Here is a 17,853-nt window from a genome sequence, read left to right on the forward strand (position 1 = left end):
TACTAATGCACAGTCGGGATGCTCTCTCTCTCTGTCTGCATTTCTTCTACATGAATCAGTTTAATGGGTGGCAGTCTGCACTGATGTATACAGTCGATTCGTGTTAGGTAACAGGACCTGGTTCTAATAAAAGGCTGTTTACTTATTGGGGAATATCTACTTGAGAGGAATTCATCGTCAAATGTCAGTGTGCCTGTTTTGTAGGAAAGGACCTGGGATTACATTGCAAGTGAATTGACAAGTAAGTTACATGAGGTAAATGGCATTCATGCTCCCAGTTTTGAATTACTGTGTCAGTGGAGCATCAGAAAAAAGGAAAAGGATGCCATGTGGGGATATCAGGTAGAGTGGACTTCAGGGATGAGCTCAAAGGCTGTTCAGGTATAGTGCAGTTTATAAGATCTACATGTATATACGGCACAGTATAGGGTGTTGGATTGTCCCATTTATCTATCTACATCTATAAAATCTTGCATCTAGCATATGTCTGTCACATCTTAAAATATCGAAACTAAAAAAAGAGGAAGAAAGCCAATCACTTTGCACTGGTTTCTTCTGACCTGGATCCAGGAATTTACAAGTACCTGCCAGTCTACAAACCTCCCTCATCAATAGGTATAAGACAGTAACGCCCCAGGATGTGTTTACGTACAGCAATTAGACTTTGCAACCTTAAAGGCGCTGGCCAGCTAAAGTACAGCTTAACACATTGTGCAGTACATGGTCATTATAAAACAACCTATCGTCTGACTTGCTGTAAGCAAGGGTGCTAAGAAACATGTATTTTGATCAGGACTGGCCCCTCCCCCTTCCCTCGGTGTGAGGTCATGAATGAGGGCAGTGAATTGTGGGTAGCACTCCTCACTCATGATGTCATTAGAGCTGAACATGATGACATCACAGGAGCAGGACGAAGAATACGAAACAAAATGGCTGCTCCAGTGGAGCCTGGAACCGTTCTACGGTACAAAGCTGGGTGACAAGAGGTGACCGAGAGTCAGCAGTAAGTGTACAGCTATGTTAGATTAAGGATTAGGGAGCTATTCTGCAGATGACATTTAAACCTTCCCAGCATAAAATACTGGATGACAGACTGACACAGCATGTGGGAATACCAATGTGTTGTACTTTCGAGCAGTGTGATGCAGGTTCTAAACTCCATGCTCCTGAGTTCCCAATCTCAGTTGTGTGATGATGGACAGAAGTTGAATGGAGGCTGGGCTTCCCCCATTGGGGTAAGGAGGTCATTCAGAAGGGGCCTCTCCACCCTGCCCTGGTGTACATTTAATGGTGCGACTGATTGAGTCACGTCCATTTATAAATGAGGTAAAACACACTGCGGGATCGAATGCTCATGTCTGTGTCCCAAGAATAGATGGTGAAAGTCTTGAATCCTGATAGGAGCCATACTGATCAAAACCCATCCCCTGTGAAGCCTTGAACTGACATGGCTGGATCTTGTTTGCCTTTTCCCTGTCTCCTTACGGTTGCAATCAATCTCCCAGCTTATTCTTTTATGGAGTGGGAATCTCAAGCTTATTAAAGCACATTTTAGTGTAGAATCTACTTTGCCCGACTAGCCTCTGTAGGCAGTTGGTTTGTGAGGTTAGGGGATGAGGGAGGGGGTGGGGTGGGGGGAGAGTCAGCAAATGATAAGGAAACAAAAAAAACATGTTGGCTCTCAATGTAGAGCCCCCCCCCCGCCACCCCCACATTCATATCTATGTAATTTTGTAGAACTGTCTCCTGCTTTTCCCTCACATACTCTGAGAGCCCTATTTCAGGGCAGACCATGGTCACCTTTTGTCAGCCGAACTGGACGCCTGGCTGAGGTCGTTGTTTCCAATGAAATTCCGGATTTCGGAGAAGTACGACTCCTCCTTCTCTTCCAAAAGTGCAGTGTTGTCTAGCTCGGAGTTTGGGGAGGACACGCTGGTGCCCAGGTGATTGGACGAGACCCCAGAATGCTGGCTCACTGAAAAGGAAGAGGAAGAGATCAGGGCGGCTGGCGACAGGAAGTAGGAATCACTTTGTGCAAATTGTTAAAATTCCTCATCTACTTTCTACCATTTATTTAGAAAATAACCTCCCCCATGCAGATCTTTGTATGGATAAAGCTCTTGCACGTACTAATTCACATCACTATTGGGCAACATAGCATGCAGCCGGTAAACAAGAAGTCTCGGCTACAGAGAATCAATGCTGAGTGCTGGTTCACTGTAGACCTTCAAGAGAGAGCTGAACCGGTTCCTGACTGGGGCGGAGATTGCATCATACAACAGGTGGGCACCAAATAATATAAGTCATGGTCAATGTGGTCTCTGGACTAGTTCTAATCGCCTAGAGAGAGATCAGAGGAATTTTCCTGAAATTTTTCCCCCTAATTGACCTTGGGTTTTTGATCTGGTTTGTGGCCCCTCCCAGGACACTACACAGCACTTAGGGGTTGAGGTGTCTCTTGACGTGATGCATAAGGCATCACAACTGTATGGGACAGGCTAGATGGATCAGCTAGTCTTTTTCTGCCCAACGCTTTTGTGTGTTCGTATGATTTATGAATTGGACTGATGTGTTTACTGGAAGGATTTATACTCTGCAACAGCTTAACCTGGCAGGGGAGACCATCTCTTTGAGATTCAAAAATCTTGAGTCAACGGGAGTGTAGTTCGATTTACAAAGACAAATGAAGGGTTCATAATTTTCCACGTCGATAATTAAAGGGGCAGAGCCTTTATGAAATGGTATTTGGCCAACAAGGAAAACAATGCCAACAGTAATGACTTTTAGTAAAACATCCCACTGTGGTTCACAAGGGGGTGGGGAAAGGAAGGGAAGGGGGTGGAGGGAGAGAAAAAAGACACCGAACAGGAATTGTGAGAAAAGGTACAAGAGGTGACTAAAGCCATTTCATAGTCAACCACATTGGTGTGGGACTGGTGTCACATATAATCTGGAACCAGGTAAGGACAGCAGATTTCCTTCCCTAAAGGACATCAATAAACCAGTTGGGTTTACACAACAATCCAACAGCTTCATACTCACTTTTACTGATACCAGCTTTTTATTTTCAGATTTTTGAAACTGAATTCAAATGATCAAATTGCCACAGTGGGATTTGAACTCATGTTATTTGGATTATTAGTGCAGTAAAGTAACCACTACACTACTGTACCCGGGAGTGGCTCATCTGGCACAAGCCCCTGTGGGCCAGTAAGGGGGCGGACCTGCCTTACCTGGAATGCTCTCGTTCTCGTGTTTCTTGAGGTGGCGGTCGAGGTTGGTCTGCTGTCCGAAGCAGCGGTTGCACAGGTGACATTTGAATGGCTTCTCTTTGTTGTGGATATTGCGGACATGCCTTTGCAGGTTTGAGGAGATGCTGAAGGACCTGTCACAATATTTACACCTGGAAGGACAAGAATAATTAGCTGTAAAATAAAAAGAAGTTATCTAAAATTTAATAGCCAATTGAGAATTGCGATGAAACCTTCTAAAACTTGGAAGCCATTCAGTGGCCAGTCGGTTTATTTACAATACTGGAAACAATAGGCCTATGAAAAATGAAACTTATGCCCATGCACTTCAGTCTTGTCCGATGCACTTCTTGTCTGATGCTCTTAATTTCTCTAGAAAAGAGAAGGCTGAGGGGTGACCGTAATTTTAAAGAGGTCTTTAAAACCATGTAGGGGTTTGATAGGGTAGACGTAGGGAAGATGTTTCCACTTATGGGGAATCCAAAACTAGGGGCCATAAATATAAGATGTTCACTAATAAATCCAATAAGGAATTCAGAAGAAACTTCTCCACCCAGAGAGTGGTGAGAATGTGGAACTTGCTACCACATGGAGTGGCTGAGGCGACTAGCAAAGATGCATTTAAGGCGAAGCTAGATAAGTACATGAGGGAGAAAGGGATAGAAGGATATGTTGACAGGGTGAGATGAAGTAGGGAGGCAGGAGTCTCGTGTGGAACATAAACACTGGCGTAGCTCTGTTGGGCTGAATTTCTGTGCTGTACATTTTATGTAATTAATTAATCGGCAAAGATTTGAACAAACAGCTAATAGATGAGTGAGGAACTAATCCGATTTTTTATGATGTTGCTTGAGGGAAGAATGTTGGCTAGGGTACAGGAGAGCTCTAAAAGTCCATGTCTGATAATTTACATTTGTTTTTTTGTTCAAGAAGTTTGAATTATCCAATAATTTGGATTAAGCTATGTAAATAACACAGCAAAGTGGGGATTTAGTGCTAAAAAATCAATTACCAGATCATTTGAATTAAGAGGAGTCGGCTGCAGTGTCTTGGGATCTTTAACATTCAGTTAACCCAAGGGAATAGATGTGGCCTTGGTTTGATTGTCTCATCTGACGATGCAGTACTCTCTCAGTACTGCTCTGGTGCCTACATTATTGTGCTGTAGCTCCTGGTGTGGGATTTGAACTCGCAACCCTCTGACACTGAGGTAAAAGTGCCACCAACTGAGCCAAGCTGACAACACAGATTTGCCATACTTTGTTGAAGAAACATACAAGGAGGTTTTCAGCTTAGGAAGCCACAGAGTCTCCGTGCAAGGTTACAAACAAAAAAAAAAGTTAAATGATAATGATCTGGAATGCACCGCCTGAAAGGGCGGTGGAAGCAGATTCAATAATAACTTTCAGAAGGGAATTGGATAAATACTTGAAAAGGAAAAATTTGCAGCGCTATGGGGAAAGAACAAGGGGGTGGGACTAATTGGGTAGCTCTTTCAAAGAGCCGGCACAGGCATGATGGGCCGAATAGCCTCCTTCTGCGCTGTAAGATTCTATGACTATCGAATGGTTAACGAAGACAGGGCCTTATTTATAGGGATACTTGCTGCTTACACTAGGGGGCAACTCTGAGCCTTTCAGAAAGGGGAGAAGGAGTGGAGGGGGGTTGGGGTTGGGGGTGGGGGTGGGGGTGGGGGAGAAAAAAGCCAAGTTCCCGATCACCTCCTTCTGTGCTGTAACCATTCTATGATTCCTCAGTGACTGACACAGGAATGCGAATGACCAGGTCAGGATCGGCTGCGATGCTCCCACGTTCGAATAGCCCGCAGACACTCGTCGCCTGGGCTCACGCACGGAGAATGCCCACTTGAGGTAAAGTACTGGAGGGGCAGCCGGCGGAACTTTCTCCCCCCCCAGCGAACGGCCAACGTGGTGGGAGGAGAATTTGGGGGGGAAAGGAAAAGTGAGGAAAAGGGCTCTGAATGCTGAAGAGTTAACACATGACGAATGGAACACACAGCACCAGTCTGCGAGCTGTTCCCAGGGGTTTATTGATAGAATTGATATACCACAATTTTACCTCGCTGTACAAACAGCAGAGTTCCACTTGTGCTGCTAATTGTGCTGGGAAAATTGCTGGGCATCAAAAGTTTTAATCAGATGGATCCTTTTATGTTCTGGCTAAAAAATGTCTGCTGCTAATTTAAGACCCTGGTGCAGCATGGGTCAGAGGCAATTGTCAAATGGCGAGAAAGCCGAGTGTTTTGTTTAGTGCACCAGGGACCGAGAGTTACTTCATCTGGGCCGGCTGGTCATCAGTGCGGTGCCCGGATCATTTGCTCTTAAACTGGGGTCTTCGAGCGGTCACCGTTCATCAGTCAATCTCCTCGCGCAATCTGATAATCACTGTGCGAGTGAAGTGGTCTGCACCATGAACCGTGAAGGGTTTTTAAAACAAAGCCCCGACTTGCTATCCAATGTGCTGCATATTTACCTCGAAGTCAACTTGAAAAGTTGCAGGGAAAATGATCCCAGTCATTTGTTAGGGCAAATTGTTTCTAAATTACCTAATCATAGAGAGAGAGAGAGAACAAAAAAAGAAAGCTGACAAAGTTAAAACACCATCCTTAGGGGATTTTCAATCTGCAAAACAGGGAGCGAGAAAGTGATGTCTACAATCGGCAAAGATTTAAACAAAATCAATCTTCTTTTCTTTGCACTTTTTAAAGCCCTTAATCTGCCAGTTGCAGCTTCTCAGGACTGATGCAGTAGATTTGGAATGGGAGAAAGGGTCTATTAAACTTGCTCTTATGCATTCCTTCTGACTGTCAGACTTTAGGGGGGGCAGGAAGCTCGACTATTCATTGTTATGAACCCTTTTTTTTCCGGCTAGGAGATAGAAGTGAGTGAGTCAGGTGAAGGTGGAAGAGCCGCCAGCTACCAGATATTCCTCAGGCTGATGATGCCTAAGTTACCCAGTGAGTGATCCTCTCTTAGTTGGGACAGTCCAGCCAGCCAGCAGATCAGGACAGTCTGCACCACTCAGTTCTCTTCTTGTTCTGAAAGCAATTCCAGCTGTCTGCTTTCTCAGATGGATGTAAAAGATCCCTGGAAGAGCAGGGGAGTTCTCCCTGGTGTCCTGGCCAACATTTATCCCTCAACTAACATCACTAAAACAGATTTAACTGGTCGTTTATCTCATTGTTGTTTGCAGCACTTGCTGCGTGTAAATTGGCTGCAGTGTTTCCCTCCATTAAAGCTGCAATAGGAATGGAAGTTCTGGCAGTATAACTCTGATCTATGTGACTGTTGTGCCCCAGGACACCAACCAGCCTCAGATCAGTTTGTGCAGTACAACTGCAGACAGAAAGAGCTCCATCATATCAGCAAAGAGGAGCGAATAATGAGACTCTCCTTTTCCATTTAAGGGGGCAGTGATGAGGGGGTCTCCACATTTTAGTTCTCTCTGGCCGGGGTGATTTAAACTGCGTTGAGTTGTTCGAGTATGTTTTTACATGCAAAAAAATGAGAGCCTTTTGCATCAGTTTAAATGAACAGCAAGTGTGAACTGTGCCTGATTTGCTTGTCCCCACTGACTCCTTATACAGCTGTAAGCACATTTTCCCGTACCCTGGTAAATAAACAAAGTGGCATCTGGTTAGCATGAGTGCCATGACCAGCACTGTAAAGGTTAATGCAGTTATACCCTCAGGTCTTAATCAGACCGAAAGGGCAGAGAAATTTTCCTTTGCTTGTACTACACATTTTTTTCTTTTCACTATTTGGTCCTGAGTTTCCTCACAGTGAGAGGGTCTCCCTGCACCTTTTATCACACCAAAAATACCACAAAAAAATACACTGGTTATGTGCTAGCACTTCAGGATTTCTCCAGCCTTTCATTTGAAGAATGAACCCTATAGTGTTAGCTGTGGCAGCACTCATACCTCTGAGTCAGAAGGTTGTGGGTTCAAATCCCACTCCAGAAACTTAAGCACAAAATCTAAGTTAACACTTTAGTGCAGTGCTGCACTGTCGGAGGTGCCGTCTTTTGGATGAGATGTTAAACCGAGGTCATGTCTGCCCTCTCAGGTGAACTGTAGCTGCTTGCGGCTCCTTTGGGCAGTTTTAGTTGCTTATAAATATTTGGCTGGAGTTCAGAAAAACTCAGCATGAAATGACTGGCATCATTTCTCTTTGTTACAGAAGTCTTTTTAAAAGTGTGACACCTTGAAGTGTGATGTACACACTAGACACAAGACTTTTATATACATAAAGCTATAGATATAACATTTTCTGAATTTGTCATATTATTAAAAGAACATAAATCAGTACATTGTCAGTCGGATGCACAAAAGACTAAGGATAAGACACACCAGGGAGGTGTGGTGTATCACGAAACAGGCCTCAGAAGCACTGAACCGTTAAGGCTTTACATCCTTACCTATAAGGCTGCTCTCCTGTGTGCGTTCTGAGATGCCGAGTAAGATTCGCTGATCTTGGAAAGATCTTCCCACAGTACCTGAAGGGGGGGAGTGGAACTGCAATTTACCAGCGTCACAGAAAAAGCAATTTTAGAAGTTTATGTTGCGAGTTATGTGCCCCATGGGGATGATTTTAAACCCCAAAAACGGGTGGGTTGGGGGGCGGGTGGGAGTTGAAAACAGTTGGTTTTTTTGGGTCGCAACCGCAAAATATTTGGACTCGGCATTCCCAGTGGGAAGCCTGTACTTTTCCGCTCCGACGTTAAACCCGGAAATAAAGCCGGGTTGGGGTCGCAACCCATAAAACAGCTATTTTCAACTCCCACCCGCCCCCAACCCACCCGTTTTTAGGGTTTAAAATCACCCCCAATGTGCGGGATACACCTATGATGCTGTGGATCCAATGATCTGAACAACACCAATAAATTGCATTTATATAGCGTCTTTAACATAGTAAAACATCCTAAGGCGCATTGACGTGATGTTAATCATTGGAGCTAAGATGATCAGTGCTGACATTTCTTTGATCCGACAGAGGCCTGACAGCAAGTTTATCATTTTTTTTTGTTTTGGTGAGGTTTGTTGGTAGCTTCAGTTTTTTAAAAGCTGAGGAGAGGGGGGTGTAATCGGTGGTGAGGGTATGCACTTTGTGTTGGGGACCAAAGACGATGGCTTCAGACTTCCTGGTGTTTAACTGGAGGAAATTGCGGCTCATCCAAGATACAGAGACAATGGAAGGGTTGAGCAAGGTGGTGCAGAGGTGGAGGTGGATGTTTTCAGTGTACATGTGGAACCTGATCCAATGTCTTTGGATGATGTCGCTGAGGGGCAGCATGTCGATGAGGAAGAGGAGGGGGCCAAGGACAGACCCTTGAGGGACTCCAGAGGTAACGGTGCAGGAGTGGGAAGAGAAGCCATTGCTCGAGATGCTCTGGCTTCGACTGGATAGATAAGAATGAAACCAAGTGAGGGCAGTCCTACTGATCTGGACAATGGAGGGGAAGTGTTGGTGGAGGATGGTGTGATCAACCGTGTCAAAGGCTGCAGACAGGTCGAGAAGGATGAGGAGGGATAGTGCGCCACGATCACAGCTACACAGAATGTGAGTAGGGCCGTTTCAGTGCTGTGCTGTGGCAGAGGCGGAAACCTGATTGGAGAGATTCAACAAGATCTGTTAGTATCAGCAGCTTGCCAGATTAAAGGGGACATGGAATAAACTTTACATACAGCCCCAAGGATCCATGGTACATATCTAAACATCCGCATAGACAAATGCTTGGACACCCCAGCTTTATTGAAGAGCTGTTGGGTTGAGAAGATGGTATAATATTAGTAATGGATGTGGTAGTGTATTCGTATGAAATTCATTTGGCTGTGATTTTAATAAGTGTGCACTGGTTCAAAAAAGAAGGGCTAACAGCTCTGTTCAAAGAGTGGACAATGGAATTAATCAGGTTTACATCCATTACTAATATCACACAGCACAATTTCAACCTAAAAGTAGTAGCAGATCTCCCAAAAAAGCAGATCTCACATGGCATTGCTTACAGTTGAGTCAAAGGATGTGCTAAAGTGCGATGTCCAAAATGTGACGGAAAGTGAGCGTGACAATTTAATTGCTCATGATATGGGTCTTTAAGATTATTAAAGGGTTTTATAGGGTAGACATAGAGAAGATGTTTCCACTTGTGGGGGAAGCCAAAACTGGAGGTCATAAATATAAGATAGTCATTAATAAATCCAATAGGGAATTCAGGAGAAACTTCTTTACCCAGAGAGTGGTTAGAATGTGGAACATGAAGTAGTTGAGGTGAATAGCATAGATGCATTTAAGGGGACGCTAGTAAACACATAAGGGAGAAATGAAGAGAAGGGTATGCTGATAGGGTTAGATGAAGTAAGGTGGGAGGAGGCTCATGTGGAGCATAAGCACCAGCATAGACAAGTTGGGCCAAATGGCCTGTTTGTGTGCTGTACATTCTATGTAATTTTATGTAATATATTTAAGCAAGATGACTAATCAGGGATGAATACTGTAGAATGCAAATAGATATTGTGGAGTTTGCCTATTTACTGTTGGGGGAATCAATTGCTTTAAAAAAAACCCACAGGATGTAACTGTGCCTCCAGTTCCTCACTAACCTGCACGTGTAACGCTCCTTTCCCTTGCGGAGGATGGCATCAGACAGCGTGGATGGTGGTGATCGGAAGTTGAAGGCATGATGAGGAGGTGGTTGCAGAGCGCCCATGGTGTCCAGTTTCAGTGTGCCAAAACTCTCCAGCTTTTCTGTCATGGTCTCCATAGCAGCCATCTGTAAAGGATCAGAACGTGATTTCTTGGCTTCAGAATTGGAGGGAAGGGCAAGAGGAAGTACAGTTTAGGGGCCGCCTTTTCTGGGTAGAACAGTAGAAGGAAGTTTCAATTTAGGACATGCAGTCATAGGAAGAGGAATAGGCCATTCTGCCCCGCGAGCCTGTTCCGCCATTCAATTAGATCATGGTTGATCTGTACCTTAACCCCATTTACCCACCTTGGTTCTATATCCTTTGATACCCTCTTCTAACAAAAATCCATCAATCTCAGTCTTGATAGTTTCAATTGACCCCCAGCATCCACTGCATGTTGGAGGAGAGAGTTCCAGATTTCTACTACCCTTTGTGTGAAGAGGTGCTTCCTGATTTCACTCCTGAAAGGTCTGGTTCTAATTTTAAGATTGTGCCCCCTTGTTCTAGATCCCCCCCACCAGAGGAAATAGTTTCTCTTTACCTACGCTATCAAATCAGTCAACAGCCCAACCCATACATACCTCCTCCTTTACTTTCTCACTTTCTGTGCAGCCCCTCTTTGAGCACATTCAGTCATTTTATCCTTCCACTTTTCTTCTCTCTTCTCCTGATACATAGCTAGGAGGGATTACACATCCCTTGAGCACCTTGTAATCCAGGTTTGGCATCGCACTGAATTTATACTCCATCAAACTGAAGCAAAATGAGACTCTCCTCCACCCTCCCCACTCTTCCGGGGAGTCCCTCTTCACTTCTCTTTGGAGTCGGGTAGGGCCTGACTCCAGATTTACACTGCAGTTTAACGTCAGAGTGGGGCAGAAGCTGCTTTGCAGCGATGCTAAATCTGTAGTATGAAGGCACACTTTGGAATCCCGGATTCATCCTGAATTGGGATCAAGTTGCTAGTTCTCAGTGCTCACTGTACCAAGTGGTCCTAGAAGGTGAGTGTCGGGAGGCTTTTCAAATGTCCTCACATGCACACTTCCCAGCAGGGGTCAATGGGCATCAACCAGTCGTGAGAACCGAGGCTGAATTTTCACTTCTCTAACCCAGGGACGTGAGACTATCGGCCCAGCCCTATTTCAGACTTGTTTTTTAAAACAAAAAGACAACCAGGAAAAGAGTTAAGAGAAAGAAGCAAGAAAAATGGAAGATACAAGCCTAGAAATTACTGTTGCTGATATTAGTGGATGAATTTTTAACCTGTTCACATGACATAGGTGTCAGTCGTGGCTCAGTGGGCAGCACTGTCACTTCTGAGTCAGGGGGTTGCGAGCACAAAATCTAGGCTGACACCCCAGTGCAGTACTGAGGGAGTGCAGCACTGTCGGAGTTGCCGTCTTTTGGATGAGAAGTTAAACCAAGGCCCCGTCTGCCTGTTCAAGTGGATGTACAAAATCCTATGGCGCTATTTGAAGTTAGGAAATTCTCCTGGTATCCTGGCCAACTTTTATCCCTCAAACAATATCTCGGATGGATTACCTTGTCATTTAATCATATCTGTTTGTGGGACCTTGCTATGCGCAAATTGGCTGCCGCATTTCCTACATTACAACATTGACTACACTTCAAAAGTAATTCGTTGGCTGTGAACTGGTTGGAACATCTGAGGGCATGAAAAGCTCTACATAAATGCAAGCCTTTCCACTGTCGGCTATTTTAACAGAAGTGTGAACACATTTAAAACAGGATTACGCCTGCATTAAAATTGCAGCTGAAGGGATCAAGAATCAATCTACTCTTTTCAGCAACAGGAACTTCTGGGATATGGAGACAGTGACACTGAAAGACCCCATCTGGTAGATCTCTGCCCTCTAGTGGGAGTCACTGGAACTGGACAGGTGAGCCACTCGAAACCAAACATTCTCTGTTCCTGTCAGCATTGCCCCTGTTAATAGTTATTCACACATTTGAAGCTGTATGTGGTGGGGGATATGGGAGGGGTGATATGTGAGACGAGAGGGGTTTGGTTCTCTGTATACATAACAGTCACTGCACTCCAAAAGTAATTTTTTGTGTAAAGTGCTTCAAGATGTTTGATATGAAGTTATATAAAGATAAATATTGTTAGTATTATCATTACACTTTTATTTATATACACAACATGGGAACAGAAATAGGCCATTTAGCCCATCTATCTGTCTCTGCCATGCTTTCAGTGATGGCACCTCTATCTTTTTAACCCCCCATTTCCCTGTTCTTCATCCAAATCCTATGGTACCCTTACCTGTGGAGTAAGTAGCGCTCTCCTTTATAAACACCTTAATTAACTTTGCTTTTTGCAGCACATTCTAGGATAAGGTTAATTTCCCCTGTCCAATTTCAGTCAGTGCCCTTTAACGGTAAGTAAAACCTAATGGACAGCTGCTTCCTAATTAGAACTGCAAGCCAGCCAATGGTCTATATGTTTTACCGGACAGGATACATATGAGCAAATGGCCATATAGTCTAGGCAGCACAGAAGCCCCTGCTGCTTCCCCAAGTTTATTAAACCCACCTAAACATTGGAGACCTGGGAACTGAATCTAATTTGGCTCAGGAACTTATCTTCAGTGATAAGGAGATAGATAGGGAAAAGCCACACTCTGGTCGATCTAGAAAAATCCACACTCTCTCCATCAGAGCCTCCACTGTCCCATATTATTCCAAGGATTTTGCCTCCAATGCCCTATGAAAGTCCATTTCAAGTGTTGACCACGCTGTGTGAAAAAGAGCTTTCGGACATTGCCAATCTGATCCTGTGCTCCCTTTGTCCTACGGTGTCAGCCGTAGCTCAGTGGTAGCACTCTCGCCTCTTGAGCACATAATCTAGTCTGACATTCCCAGTGCCAGTACTGAGGGAGTGCTGCACTTCCGGAGGTGCTGTCTTTCAGATGAGACGTTAAACCAAGATCCCGTCTGCTCTCTCAGGAGGACATAAAAGATCCCATGGCACTATTCGAGGAAGAGCAGGGGCGTTCTCTCTGGTGTCCTGGCCAATATTTATCCCTCAACCAACATCACTAAAACAGAATGGTCATTATCCCATTGCCGTTTGTGGGACCTTGCTGTGCACAAATTGGATGCCATGTTTCCTACATTACAACATTGCAACTACACTTCAAAAGTACTTCATTGGCTGTAAAGCATCTTGAGGTCGTGAAAGGCACTGTATAAATGCAAGTTCTTTCTTTTACTGTCAAAGTTTAACCTGAAGAACTGTCCCAGATTTACCTATCGTTTACTAGCTTCTCTGGTCCTGTGTCCCCTTGAAGTCACCGCCATACAAGACTGAAAAAGCCCATGTTTCTCAAATCTTTCCTTTTAACTCAATCATCTGATTTCGCAGATCAGTCACTGACAGGTTCTGCCTCAACACTCGTGTTTACGGGAGAATCACTGATACAAGTTTTTAAAAAAATATGTAATTTTTGATTACTTAAGTTGATTTTTTTTATTATTTTGTTTACGATGCACATTCTGAGGTCATCATACTTGGAACTGAATTGGAGAAGTGAATGGCCTGAACCCTGTGAAGGATCTGATCTAATGGGAATGATGGAATCTCAGAAATATTACCAGATCGCTGATGAGATTTGTTTACTTCCCGTTGCATACTATTAGTCTCAATCAGTCCGCCGCAATCACATCAGCACTGTACGTAAAATAAAATTCAAAACAGAAACAATACCCAGAGGAAAGCTGATTAAATAGTTGCAAAAATAAATGCAATAATATTTTCAACTTCCTCCTCCCCTCTCCTGAAAGTGTTTACCCCTTACTGGGGTATGCTTCCACAGGCACCCGCAACTCTCAGGTATCTCACTCTGTGACAGACTTTCCATGTGAGCTGAGACACTGAATGCTGCCAAATCTTCATCTATGCAGGAGATTCACTGCCAGGTCCAATCCTGTTCTTGCCTGGTGTCCACACACATGCACATTCCATCAAGAAAAGCTGAAAGAACGTCCCATTTATATAGAGCCTTTCACATTCTCGGGGCATCCCAAAGCGCTTCACAGACAATTAATTTGTTTTCCTTTTGAAGTGCAGTAACTGTTGTAATGTAGACAAACATAGCAGGGTCCCACGATTAGCAATGAGATGAATGTGCAGCTAATTTGTGTTGGTGGTGTTGGGTGACAGATGAATGTTGACCAGCACAACTTCCCTTCTGTTCTTCGAGTAGTGCCGTGGACCTTTACATCCACCTGAACAGGCAGATGGGGCCTCCGTTGAACACCCCACCTGAAAGACGGTCCCTCTGACAGTGCAGCACCCTCTCAGTACTGCACTGAAGGGTCAATCTTAAAGCCAAGGCCTTCTGACTCAGAGGCAAGAATGCTACCAACTGAGGCAAGGCTGAGTCACTGGATAGGGATTAGGAGCGGGAACTCTGTCTGGTTTTCCCCCTCCCTCTCCCAAAGGAATGAAGAAAAATCTTTTGTGCCCTGACTATTATCCCAACTGAGACAAAATAATTTGATTTCTTTTTGAAAACACATTGGGGCGACTCCATCTTTGAATGAGTGACAACAACAAAACCAACTTCTACGCTCCCTGAATTCAAGGCTGTTGCAACGAGCACTTAAAGTCTCATGCCCCCCCTTCCAGGAGCCCTGTTTTGCTCAGATTACATGCTTCACTTGTTTATAGTCTGAGGCGGGCACAGACGCATCCATCATCAAATACAGGGCTGCAAGGAGCAGTCACTTCTTGACTTTCTTCCAAAATAAAGCAAGTGGAAATTAAGATAACAGTCGAGAATAGTTTGTACAAGCTAGAGGGAGAGAGATGCATTTTATTGAAAAGGTTGGTTTTTAAAATAAATAGGATTAGCACTAAGATAAGGATGTTAAAAACAAACGGAGACAAACAGAATGGATTCTCAGGTGGGCCCACCCTGCATCCCTGCCACGTCACTGCTCAAACCGCACAGGGCTCTGTTCAGACCACATCTTGAGCACCGTGTCCAGTTTGAGTCACTGAGACACGAGGGAGATGTTCAAACTCTGGAGGAAGTGCAGAGAAGAGCCATGAGGTTGATCTCCAGTCTTAGGTGTCTGGGTAACGAGGAAAGATTGGAAAACTTGGGCTCTTCAGCCTTGAAAGGAGATGTCTGAGATGCTATCAAGGAATACAGGATTGTAAATGCTATGGAAAAGGTAAAGCCAGAAAATCACATTAAATTATACAATGAGAGTAGAACAAGGTTCAGGGTTTAAACTAGTGGAAATCAAATATCAGGAAGCTCTTATTCACTCAAAGATGTGTGGAATAAACTTCCAGATAAAGCAGTGAAGACAAAAACACTAGAATCATTGAAGAACCAATTGGATGCTGCAGTGGGACGACGTTAGAATCATTCTGACTGGATGAACAAAGACAGGCCTCTCCCTCATGTCATTATTTGGGAACCTATATTTATCTTAGGCTTTTAACACAGCGCAAAGTCCCCATGGCATTCACAAGGGAATCATATGTCAAGCAAGAATTGGAAGAAGATTTAAGGGAGGTGACCGAATGCGCCATTGTAGAGGTGGGTTTTCAAAGGGTTTTTGAAGCTGAGGAAAGATGTAGCAATGTTGGGGGGAGGGGAAACGGGTTCCTTAGGGAGGGGGCATAATGGCTAAATCAGTCCACCATAAACAGCTGGCGTGCTGAGTGTCACCAGCTTTTATTGCAGTCTTGTTGAAAATGTCTAAATATTTGAAATTCTTGAAATGACGTCATGAGGCAGAGTTGAACCTCCTTTTTTCAAAGATTTATAAAATTCAACAAATTCATTGCAGGTGCCTCATGAGAAAACAGAAAGTGCACAGAGTTCTGAATGCCTGTTCTGGTTGACATTAAAGATCCCGCAGTACTATTCGAAGAAGAGCAGGGAGTTCTCCCGCTGTCCTAGCGCATACTCTTCCCTCAAACAACACCACCAAAGCAGAGCAGTCCGCTCCTGTTTGGCTAACATTCTGGCCGGGACCCTTTTGTATCACGGTCATTAGCCTATCTTTCTCTTTCAGATCCTGATGGGCCTGCGCTGTGCCTTTCTAGCATTTCTGTTGTTATTTCAGATTTTGAACAACCAAAGTTGACTAATAAAGTCTGCAAACAGTGATCTAAACCTCTAACACCCTAACTTCCAATACATATGATGAAGTGTCATGGACTGTGCAATGGGTAACTGCCAGCTATCTGTCAACGAGTTCTACAAAGAGGTTTATCTGCCTGTTTCGGTTCTTGTGCTGGATGTTAAAGGTCCGATGGCACTATTTGAAGAAGAGCAGGGAGTTATCCCGGTATCCTGGCCAATATTCTTCCTTGAACCAATACCATCAACGACAGATTAATGGCTCATTCATTTCACTGCTGTTTGTGGAACCTTGGTGTACACAAAATCGCTGCTGCGGTCACCTGTATAACAACAGTTCAATTAATTGTATATGAGCAGTTTGGGATGTTTGAGAGATATGATGAGGTGCTATATACACAAATTCTTTCTTTCTTATCCAAGTTTATCCACATAGAAAAACCTACATTCCCCATCACATTTTCTTCTATGACCCCAAGCATTAACAGCTGCAACAACACTCAAGGAGCTCGACACCATCCAGGACAAAGCAGTCTGCTTGATCGACACCCCATCCGCCAGCTTAAACATCCATTCCCTACACCACCGCATTCTGTGGTTTCAGTGTACTCTATCTACAGGATGCACTGCAGTAGCTCGCCAAGGCTTCTTCAGCAGCACCTCCCAAACCTGCAACCTCCAACATCTAGAAGGCCAAAGGCAACAGGTGCATGGGAACACCACCACCTGCACATTCCTCTCCAGGTCACAGACCATCCTGACTTGAACATATATTGCCATTCCTTCATCGTTGCTGGGTCAAAATCCTGGAACTCCCTACCTGACAACACTGTGGGAGCACCTTCACTACACGGACTGTAGTGGTTAAAGAAGGTGGCTCACCACCACCTTCTCAAGGAGCAACTAAGGATGGGCAATAAATGCTGGCCTTGCCAGCAATGTCCATATCCTGAGAATGAATTTTAAAAAAAACCTACCCAGGTGTCTATTCCGACCCAGTATTAATCACTTTTTGTGTGAAGAAATTCATGTCATCGATCCTAAACTTGCCTTTCACCAGCTTGAACTTGTGCCACTTGTCCTACTCTCTGTTTGTGGATCTGTCTTTTCTATACAGTTTACTATCTTATATACCTTGGTGATGTCTACTCTCAGCCACCTTCTTTAAGGGCTCCTCATAACTTAGCAAAGATACTCATCTACAGGGGGCCAAACCTCAGGCGATCGAAACCAGTCCAGGAGATCACACTGACCAAGCACACCATTGCGTTCTCCTCACCACACATTGCTGGTCGAATATCATGTGAGACACCTGGCCAAGGTGGCATTGCTCAGTTAACCTTTAGAAGGCTAGGAACCAAGCAACTCAGCCAGTTTATCCAGCATGTATTCAGCCATCTGACTCAGGAAGATTCCCCAGGTTCATTCCTCCTGTTGAGTTAGCTGGTTTCAGCGGGGCACCAGCAGGGGGCACTATAATGTGCTTCAGCACCCACGTAGAGGGAAAATATTGGCCAGGGTTCGTGCTCCTGGTTGATAGTCAGTGACCCTGTTGGAAGCACGCGTGTCTGGACGTCGGTTGGGGACAGGACACAGCTTAGATGTGATTTGCCCTGTGGTTAAATAACCTGCCAGGAATAATGTCTAAGCACACAAGTGAAAAATGGGTGAGATCTAGGAAAGCAACTAGCACCTGCAGAACTATATCCCTGTAAAAATAGAGAACTGTTTCCCAGTCAAAATATAGATCTGTTTCCCAGTCAAAATA

General features: G+C 44.4%; 1 protein-coding gene across 11 annotated transcripts in view; it reads right to left on the bottom strand.

Moving 5' to 3' along the window:
• prdm16 (PR domain containing 16) overlaps positions 1–17,853 on the bottom strand; it is a 518,186-nt gene that overhangs the window by 16,813 nt on the left and 483,520 nt on the right. For all 11 annotated transcript variants that reach the window (XM_067970263.1, XM_067970260.1, XM_067970256.1 and 8 more), the window contains 4 exons: positions 9,874–10,043; positions 7,692–7,769; positions 3,234–3,403; positions 1,801–1,975 (listed from right to left, as the gene is read on the bottom strand). In XM_067970263.1, the coding sequence (XP_067826364.1) occupies positions 1,801–1,975; positions 3,234–3,403; positions 7,692–7,769; positions 9,874–10,043 (593 nt within the window). The remainder of the gene's footprint in view (positions 1–1,800; positions 1,976–3,233; positions 3,404–7,691; positions 7,770–9,873; positions 10,044–17,853) is intronic.

This window comes from Heptranchias perlo, chromosome 32, assembly GCF_035084215.1.
Source record: "Heptranchias perlo isolate sHepPer1 chromosome 32, sHepPer1.hap1, whole genome shotgun sequence".
NCBI classification, from domain to species: domain Eukaryota; kingdom Metazoa; phylum Chordata; class Chondrichthyes; order Hexanchiformes; family Hexanchidae; genus Heptranchias; species Heptranchias perlo.